The 10,330-nt window shown below is 41.9% G+C and overlaps 1 protein-coding gene across 1 annotated transcript; it reads right to left on the bottom strand.

The window, feature by feature from the left end:
- Nucleotides 1–4,939: 4,939 nt before the first annotated feature.
- Nucleotides 4,940–6,000, bottom strand: LOC124974078 (glycerophosphodiester phosphodiesterase 1-like). Its single transcript, XM_047537626.1, is given in 2 exon segments — nt 4,940–5,670; nt 5,673–6,000. Coding segments are annotated over 2 exon segments (990 nt in total). The 5' UTR covers nt 5,932–6,000.
- Between the last annotated feature and the right edge of the window lie 4,330 nt (nt 6,001–10,330).

The raw sequence follows: 10,330 nt of genomic DNA on the forward strand, positions 1-10,330 counted from the left end.
CGCCCCACAGGAAGGCTGTGGGTCTGACTGTGGCAGCAATCCTGCCCTGCTGCCTTCTCTCCTTTTTCTCTTTGGCACCCAGAAGTCCCTTCTTCCAGGATGGTGGTCACATAGGCATTTGGAGGGCAGGGAAGATGGGAGGACAGGTCTGCTTAAGCCTCAAGGCAATCAGTTTACCAAAGTTTACACAGAATCATCAAGCAAGCCAAGTTCATAAAAGTGATACTTTGGTTTCTTGTGTATCATTGTTTGACACCTCACAGGGAGAACAGTTTGGATGCAGTTAGTCCCCTAAAGATTCTTGTGCTAGAAGCTTGATCCCCAGTGTGGGGGCATTGAGGATGTGCGAGACCTAAGAGGCAGGCCTGTTGGAAGGCGCCTGGTCAACGAGCACCTTGTGAAGGGATTACTGCTGATCTGGGGAAATGAGAAAGGTCTCACAGGAGTGGATTAGCTCTTGTGAGGGCAGGTTGTTATCAAAGAGAAAGCCTGGCCCTTCCCCTGTTTTGTTTTGTTGGGATTTTGTTTGTTTGTTTTAAGGGTGTGGTTTATTTTCTGTTCTTTGTTTTTGCTTCCTGTCTACCATATGCTACACATGGAGTGCTCCCACCATGTGATATCATCATCACTTCTGACACGACCAGAAGGCCCTCACCAAAGCCTAAGCTGATGGGGCTGCCCAATTGGACTTTCAGCCTCTAAAACTGTGAGTTAAATAAACCTCTTTTCTTTATAGAAGTACCCCATCTCATGTATTTTGTTATAGCAACACAAAACGGACTAAGACAAAGACAATGATGAGATAGGATTCACACCATTGAACCTATATCCTTCATAGTCCTAACTATGTATGGGTGTCTACATACAAGGAAGCAGCAGGGTCATGTCAGAAGCATGCATCATTTTGCTTAGCAAAATTCACTTATAATCCTACCATCTAGAAAAAATCAAAGTGTTCTGACTTCTCCCCCAGGTGTTTTTTGTTTTGTTTTGTTTTTCTTTGCTTTTTGGTTTTGGTTTGTATGTTTTGCAATTCTGGGGACAGAACCCAAGGTCTCACATATGCTAAGAGAGCACTACACTAAGATACATCCCTATCCCTGCTCAAGTTTCTAGATATACAATTAGCATATATGACTTTAACAAATCAGATAAAGCAAAGCTATTTCTGTTTTGGGAAGAAAAATAAATAAGAGAAATGAAGCAATCATTTGAACTGTCCTAATGACAGCCAAGTGAAAGCAGGATCTGTGGACAGATAAATCAGGGTAACTGACCTGGCTAAACCCACAGTCCATTGCTGTGAACTCAGATTACTCCTGAACTTTTCAGTCTAGATGGTTTCATCAACCGCCCCCTATACCCTATTTCTCAGTAATTAAACTAGCTAGTGACAGGCTCTTGCCCAAGAATGGGTATTCCTCTCCATTCACTTTTGTTTTCGTTACTGTCTCTCAATAAAATTGAAAAAAAAAAAATCTCCATGAATGTCTTCTACATTTTTCTTATATTTATGCCTAGATTGCTTATGTGTTGATAATTATAAATTTTTTATTGTTTTCTAGTTGTATGTTGCCAACATATAGACCCTGACTTATCTGTGTGTTCACAGATCCTGCTCCCATTTGGCTGTCATTAGGACGTTCAAATGATTGTTTCATTTCCTTTATTTTTCTTCCCCTTGATGTGTTTTCATCATCCTTGGGATTTTACCTGCAAAGTCCACATTCATATTGTGCCTTTTCAGTACACTCACGATCAGTTTGGCTGGAACTATTCAACTTTTCCTGAATTCTCACAGTATGTTCATTATTATTCATCTAACCTATTTCCCCTAACCTGACCTATTTCCCCTAACTGTAAATATTTTAGGGATAATAAATATTTTAGTTTTTGTGGATCATACAGTCTTGGCCACAGCTACTTATTGTGGACTGAGAGCAGCCATAGACAATCTGCAAATAAACAGGTATGAGTGTGTTTCAATAAACAAACAAGCATGACTGTGTTTCAATAAAACTTTATTTGTGGCATGTTCCTTTCAGGCAGTGATTGAGACCAAAAGCTCTACATCGTTTCCTACAAAAGTGGAACTCCTCTGTCAGCAGGATGGCTATGAAAAGACAAAAGCAAAAGCCTTCAGATCCTAGGATCAGGGGTAGTTTCTAGTCTCATGAGCTCAGTCAGGTTCAATATATCAATTACCTACTGTTCATTGTTATAATCCTTGGGGTTAATAATTCTATCTGGGCTCAATCATGTAGCTGCTATCAGTTGGAGGTTGGTTGGAAGCTAATGGTCTAGGCTGACTTTACTCATCTATCAAGCAGTTGGTACTGGCTAGTGCTGGCAGGCAGCTGGGCTGACATCTCTACCCAGCTAGACTGAGCTTACAGGATGGAGATGGGAGGAAGGGTTCCCAATAGGAAGTGGGATGTCTCAGTACATAGGATATTTTCAGTTCCCTGATGAGTCACATTGGCTAATGTTCCCTTGGTCAGTGCAAGCCCATGGCCAGGTCTGGAGTTGGGGGTAAGAGAAAAAAAGTTACATTGCAAGGAGGACAGCAGACAGGGAGGGGATCAATTTGTGGCCATTTTGTGACCCACTATTCCAGTTATTCTAACCCAAGGTATGTGAGAAAAATAAAAGTAAGTTTCAAATCATGAGAACAGAACAGACTAATCCAGAAGAATTCAGACAGATTCAAACAGAGTTCAAAATAAAGTTTTTCAGGACAGAAAAAAGAGTGACAAGTTAAAAACAAAAGATTCAGGCATTGGCAATGCCTGAGTTCATGAACAATTTCAGTTACTTAAGTGCAGAGCACAGGGCAGCTACCTTGTTTCAGAGATCATTCTGGTCGTATATTAACTCCCTCACTTTAAAAGCTGAGTCATTTTTAAATACCACAGCTGCCATCTAGAGACACAGAAGAGATGACAGGAGAGAAACTGAGATAGAAGAGTAGAGGTACCCAAAAACACTGATTTCAGATCGGGACTCAAGCCAGATAAGGCAGCTTGTTCATCCCTGGAGTCGGGGGTGGTTGGTCACTAAGAGTTCACACAGCCTCTGTCAGGGCATCCTGGTCCCTTGAGGGCTATATGGCCCATCTGCTACATGGAAATGAGACCCATCTCCAAACCATAAGAAGTAAAACACTCCAGATCTGTCATATTAGGACTTTGTTTACTTGATTTTTGTTTTTCTTCCTAAAATGTTTCTTTTACCCTCTGAAATTCTTTCTTAAGACCTAATAGGTGCCAAGCACTGGGCACACAATGGAGAGCAAATAAAACTAGTGAAGCATCTGCTAATATGGTTTTCCACAGTCAAGATACCCTTCTAGTGTGAGATGTAAACATGCCAAGTTTTAAGTTTCTCATTGTGCAACCCTGTTGGAGGAAGATTAGTCTTAGATGACAGCTTCTTCTTTTTTTATTATTTAATAAATCTTTAATTTCTAAATTCAAGAAAACTGCTTTGAGAGCTGGGGTATTGGCTCAGTGGTGGAGTGTGTGCTTAGTATGAGTGAGGCCCGGGGTTCCATTTCCAGAACCCAAATGAAAAACAACAACAACAAAAAAAAACAAACAAAAAATTTGTCAACGTTGATTAAAAATATCCCAAGCCCTCATCTATCATGCCCCAACCAACAGCCACTGTAGAAAACTTGGCAAGATTCTCTGCCACCTAGCTGTGGCCTTTGAGACCTCAAACTGGTCTGTGAGCCACCAGAAGGATACAGGAGGGAAGCAGTGGCTGAGTGTAGGCCTGTGACAGAGGCCAGGGACAGGGCTGAAAGTTGGGAGTGGATGAGGGGGCAGACAGCGGTGATGTTTAAATAAAATCAATTTCAAATTATATTGCTTAAGTGGACAATTGAACTCCTGGATGTCCCCATGGGAAAGAGCTGTGACCCGGACTCAGACCTCCCTGGATTTGAACCCCAACTGTACTGTGATCTGGAGACCTTGGGCGAGTGCCTCAGTTTCCTCATCAGGAAAACAAGAATAACAACATTTCCATAGGTTTTTGTGCTGGTTCAGTGTCACGCAGGTTAAAACCCTGGCATCGTTCCTGGCTAGAGTAAACAAGAAGTTCCAGTTGTCTGGAGATGGAGCTGGGCTACATCACCAGCTGCGGGTTCCCAGGCTGCCCTCCCTGTCCACAGGTTTCAGTATTTTCATTTGTAAAACGAGGATAACCTGGATGTTCTTGGAAGTCACTTTCAGCCATCCAGGGTTGCAGAGCCTCCTGATAGGCCTCCTAGGTGCCCCTCTGCCCCCTGGTGGTTTGCTGCTTCTGTTCAAGATGCTGTCTAATTCCTCAGTCCGTCCCAACCCTTCCCTCCCTCAGTGGCTGCTGCACACTGAAGCCTCACCAGGTGGCACCCAGCAGCTTCCCCAAGGTCCCTGTGGCCTCAGAATGCGATGCTGGGTACACAGTTTTCCTCTGTGCTCCTTTTAATGACTTTATTAGTATGGTCACAAGTTTGACATCTACAGCACACCGTTAACAGAGCTGAATACAAATATTTCAAGTAAGTAAATTACTTAGATGTGGCAAGTTTTAAAATGTCAACTCCGAGTGCTCATGCAAGTCCCATGCATTGCGTCTGCGACCCGACAGCACACTCGCTTTGTGCTTATCCTTACTGGTCTGGGTGGGGCCTCAGCTGGTTGGGGCGGGGCTGCTGTGCCTTCTGTTCAGATCCAGGTTTTCAAGAGCAACAGTTGAACTCGGGCATTCCATGGAGCATGGCAACACCAGGGTTTGGTTGTTCAGGTAAAAATGCAATTACCCACTATTGCTTGCCAGGTTGCTTGGCCACCCGGACCCGATCCCCAGGGCTTGGGCTAGCACAAAGAGTATGTGGATCTCCCTGCACGAGGCCAACAGGCAGCTTCTGAACCTGTGTCCCCAGGGTGACAGTCTAGATCTGCGGTGCACAGTCTTCCAACATGCTGTTGGTGATGTAGCTGGAACCAAGGTGGGATTCATAGTAATTTTTTTCATCAAAGGTATTGACAGTCCAACCAACGACCTGGATTCCTTTAGCTGACCACTTCTTCAAGTAGTCCGGGGATACAAAATCCTTCTGCATGAGGAAAGCTGAAATTCCACACAGGTACCACAGGATATTGTGCATGCTCCAATCGAGCAAAATGTCCATTACTACAAACAGGAACTGCTTCCAGAAAGCACTGTAGCGTGGTTTTCCATCCTCTGTGTGGCTCAGGCTCCAAGGTCTGTGAGTTAAAGCTGTTATTACATTCTGATCCGTCTGTCTCATCTTATAGATAACTTCTGGCAAGAATGAGGAGACCATACTATTATTATACAGCTGTGGATATTCCATATATATTTTCTTTAGAGCATCAGTGGCCATATTCGCATGGCCTTTGACATCAAAGAAGATTGTGAGGTTATACTGTAGGCTCTCTGCCACGGCTTCCCTCAAAGTAGGGATCTTTTCATTAGGGAAATCATTCCTAAGTCTGTGGTTTGCTGCGGGGTTAAGTTTCCTAATTTGTTCAAATGTTAAATCACACAATTGGCCAGTCCCATCCGTGGTCCCGTCTACGGTGTTATCGTGCATGAGGACAGGAATCCCGTCGGAGATGAACTCAATGTCCAGCTCCACGCCTGTTGCTCCGTTCTTAGCTGCCGAATGGCCGCCAGCGTGTTCTCGGGCGCGTCGTGCCTGCCGCTGCGGTGGGCGATGGCGGAGATGCGGTCCCGGGGCTTGAGCACCTGCAGGGCCCTGCTGGACGGCACCTGCTCAAAGCTGAAGAAGCGCAGCAGGACGAAGAGGCTGCCGGTGAGGAGGCAGGCATTGAAGGGGCTGCGCGTCACCAGCAGCAGCAGCAGCAGCAGGAAGGAGAAGGGGCCCAGGAGGCCGCCCTGGTCTTCCCACAGCCACATGCCGGCGCCCGCACCGGCACGGACGGGAAGCTCGGACCCGCCGGGCTCCTGGAACCCGACGGCGAGAAGCGACCCGGAGAGGCCAAGGCGCTGGCCGCAGCGGGCACCCTCCCATCGGACCAGCCAGATGACAGTTTCTTAATTTTTTTAATTCACTGAGCTCCCTTGGCATGGTATGAATTGTGATAATACCTTCCCTACTCTTCTAGCATCTTAACATTTTAAAAAATCAATTTCCCTGTGTTAAATTCATTTTTATAAGTTCAGAATTGAGGTGTATCATTTCTATTTAAGAAGATTCATTTTTTAAATATTTTATTTTATTTTATTTATTTATATGTGGTGCTGAGAATCAAACCCAGTTCCTCACACATACTAGGCAAGCACTCCACCACTGAGCTACAACCCCAGCCCAAGAAGATTCATTTTTAATAGGTCTAACATCCACAGGATTTTCTAGAGTAGTGAAATGTCAACTACATGATATTCTCTGCTATTAAATGTTAAGAAGAATCAGAATACAGGAAGTGAACCAAACCACAAGGGTGGTTTGGAAAAAAAATTCTACAAAAAATGTAGGCAAAAGAATTACCTTGGGCTGGGGATATAGCTCAGTTGGTAGAGTGCTTGCCTCACATGCACAAGGCCCTGGGTTCAATCCCCAGCACCAGAAAAAAAAGAATTACCTTTTGAAACTCTATAAAATGTCCCCATGCCTCAGTAAAAACAATTATTGGGCTGGAACCTATTATATTCCAGGCTCTGGCAACCAGAAATGTGCATGTTGTTTATTTTTGCATTCATAATAGCTAGTACATGAATCTTACAACATCCAATAGTGAAGGGCACTGAGAATAGAATGTACAGGCTCTGTCCTAATGGTACCCACCACCTAGAGTAGTGGATAAAGACCACAAAGCAGTGTGTCAGGGAAGACATCCATTGGCCACAAACTTTTTTTTTCAGTCAGTTCAACCCCTGAGGATACATCATTTATACAGTCGTCCCCCCTTATCTGAAGATCGGCTTTCTGTGGTTTCAGTTACCCAGGGTCAACAGTGATCCAAATATTAATATTCATCTTCACTCCTTCAAGAAAGACCACATTCACCCAATTTTTATTACAATATATTGTTATACTTATTCTATTTCACTAATAGTTATTGTTAATCTCTTACTGAGACTAATTTGCAAATTAAACTTTAACATGTGGGAAAAACAGTATGTACAGGATTCAGTATCCTGTATCAGGCATCCATTGGGGGTCTTGGGATATACCCCCACAGATAAGAGGGGGACTACTGTACTGCTTGAGAAAAGGATGACGTTGGTTCACCTTACATTCTTTTTGCCCAACATGTGGTCAGGGGCATTCTAACCTTCAGTTCTTAAACATCCAACAACCACAAGCAATATAATGTGGCAACTAGTTCACTGTCATTGTTAACCAGTAGGATGACAGTTTGTTTACTGAGAGAAGCATATATTTTTTAAACTGCAGAACTCATCATGTTGACCAAAATATTTACAAAATATGGTTTGGTCTCTGTCCTCTCAACTTGATCTCTCTGTATAGAAATGGCATGTTTGATAATCATGTGATTCAAGAGAGGAAACTTGAAGTCAGACCAAGAATTCAATGTTCTCTAGGGGTGCAATACAGTACAACTCAAACTGATTTCCCTGAAGGTATTTGCTAACCATAATTTGAGGAGAAAGGTAATAGGTCACAAGATACCCAAAGATCCCTACCTGCTGCCAAAGAAGTACAACCAGTTCTGCATATTTAAGTCGATTAAACTCAAATGTGTGTGAGTTATAAAAAAAAAAAAAAGGTACTGCTCTTAAGGCAAGAGTTATATCTATTCTTTTTTAAATCTTTTTAATTTTTTTTTTTATTATTGTACACAAATGGGATACATGTTGTTTCTCTGTTTGTACATGGTGTAAAGGCATACCATTTGTGTAATCATAAATTTACATAGGGTAATGTTGTTTGATTCATTCTGTTATTTTTTCCCCTTCCCCCCCACCCCTCCCACCCCTCTTTTCCCTCTATACAGTCGTTCCTTCCTCTATTCTTGCCCCCCTCCCTACCCCTAACTCTAACCCTAACACTAACTCTTCCCACCCCCCATATGTGTCCTCATCCACTTATTAGCGATATCATTCTTCCTTTGGTTTTTTGAGATTGGCTTATCTCACTTAGCATGATATTCTCCAGTTTCATCCATTTGCCTGCAAATGCCATAATTTTATCATTCTTTATGGCAGAGTAATATTCCATTGTATATATATACCACGGTTTCTTTATCCATTCATCAACTGAAGGACATCTAGGTTGGTTCCACAATCTGGCTATTGTGAACTGAGCAGCTATGAACATTGATGTGGCTGTATCTCTGTAATATGCTGATTTTAAATCCTTTGGGTATAGGCCAAGGAGTGGGATAGCTGGGTCAAATGGTGGTTCCATTCCAAGTTTTCTAAGGAGTCTCCATATTGCTTTCCAGAGTGGCTGCACTAATTTGCAGTCCCACCAGCAATGTATGAGTGTACCTTTCTCCCCACATCCTCGCCAACACCTGTTGTTGCATGTATTCTTGATAATCGCCATTCTAATTGGAGTGAGATGGAATCTTAGGGTGGTTTTGATTTGCATTTCTCTTATTACTACAGATGTTGAACATTTTTCCATATGTTTGTTGATTGCTTGTAGATCTTCTTCTGTGAAGTGTCTATTCATTTCTTTAGCCCATTTGTCGATTGGATTACTTGCATTCTTGGTGTAGAGTTTTTTGAGTTCTTTATAGATTCTGGAGATTAGTGCTCTATCTGAAGTATGATTGGCAAAGATTTTCTCCAACTCTGTAGGCTCTTTCTTCGCATTGCTGATAGTTTCCTTTGCTGAGAGAAAGCTTTTTAGTTTGAATCTATCCCAGTTATTAATTCTTGCTTTTATTTCTTGTGCTATTGGAGTCCTGTTAAGGAAGTCTGGTCCTAAGCTAACATGTTGAAGCTCTGGACCTACTTTTTCTTCTATAAGATGCAAGGTCTCTGGTCTGATTCCGAGATCCTTAATCCATTTTGAGTTTAGTTTCGTGCATGGTGAGAGATATGGGTTTAGTTTCATTCTGTTGCATATGGATTTCCAATTCTCCCAGCACCATTTGTTGAAGAGGCTATCTTTTCTCCATTGCATATTTTTGGCCCCTTTGTCTAGTATGAGAAAATTGTATTTATTTGGGTTTGTGTCCGTGTCCTCTATTCTGTACCATTGATCCACCTTTCTATTTTGGTACCAATACCATGCCGTTTTTGTTACTATTGCTTTGTAGTAGAGTTGAAGATCTGGTATTGTGATACCCCCTGCTTCACTCTTTCTGCCAAGGATTGCTTTAGCTATTCTGGGTTTTTTATTCTTCCAGATGAATTTCATAATTGCTTGCTCTATTTCTGTAAGGTACATCATTGGGATTTTAATTGGAATTGCATTGAATCTGTATAGCACTTTTGGTAGTATGGCCATTTTGACAATATTAATTCTTCCTATCCAAGAACATGGGAGATCTTTCCATCTTCTGAGGTTTTCTTTAATTTCTTTCTTTAGTGTTCTGTAGTTCTCATTGTAGAGGTCTTTCACCTCTTTTGTGAGATTGATTCCCAAGTATTTTATTTTTTTCGAAGCTATTGTGAATGGGGTAGTTTTCCTGATTTCTCTTTCTGAAGATTCATCGCTTATGTATAGAAATGCCTTAGATTTATGTGCATTGATCTTATATCCTGCTACTTTACTGAATTCACTTATGAGATCTAACAGTTTTCTGGTGGAATTTCCTGGTTCCTCTAAGTATACAATCAAATCATCAGCAAATAGGGATAGTTTGAGTTCTTCTTTTCCAGTTCGTATCCCTTTAATTTCTTTGGTCTGTCTAATTGCTCTGGCTAGAGTTTCAAGGACGATATTGAATAGAAGTGGTGAAAGAGGGCATCCCTGCCTTGTTCCAGTTTTTAGAGGGAATACTTTCAGTTTTTCACCATTTAGAATAATATTAGCCATGGGCTTAGCGTAGATGGCCTTTACAATGTTAAGGAATGTTCCCACTATCCCTAATTTTTCTAGTGTTTTGAGCATGAAGGGATGCTGTATTTTATCAAATGCTTTTTCTGCATCTATCGAAATAATCATGTGATTCTTGACTTTAAGTCTATTGATATGGTGAATTACATTTATGATTTCCTGATGTTGAACCAACCTTGCATCCCTGGGATGAAACCCACTTGATCATGGTGCACTATCTTTTTAATATGTTTTTGTATGTGATTTGCTAAAATTTTGTTGAGAATTTTTGCGTCGATGTTCATTAAGGATATTGGTCTGAAATTTTCTTTCCTCAAT

The sequence above is a fragment of the Sciurus carolinensis genome, unplaced genomic scaffold (assembly GCF_902686445.1).
Source record: "Sciurus carolinensis unplaced genomic scaffold, mSciCar1.2, whole genome shotgun sequence".
Classification (NCBI taxonomy): domain Eukaryota; kingdom Metazoa; phylum Chordata; class Mammalia; order Rodentia; family Sciuridae; genus Sciurus; species Sciurus carolinensis.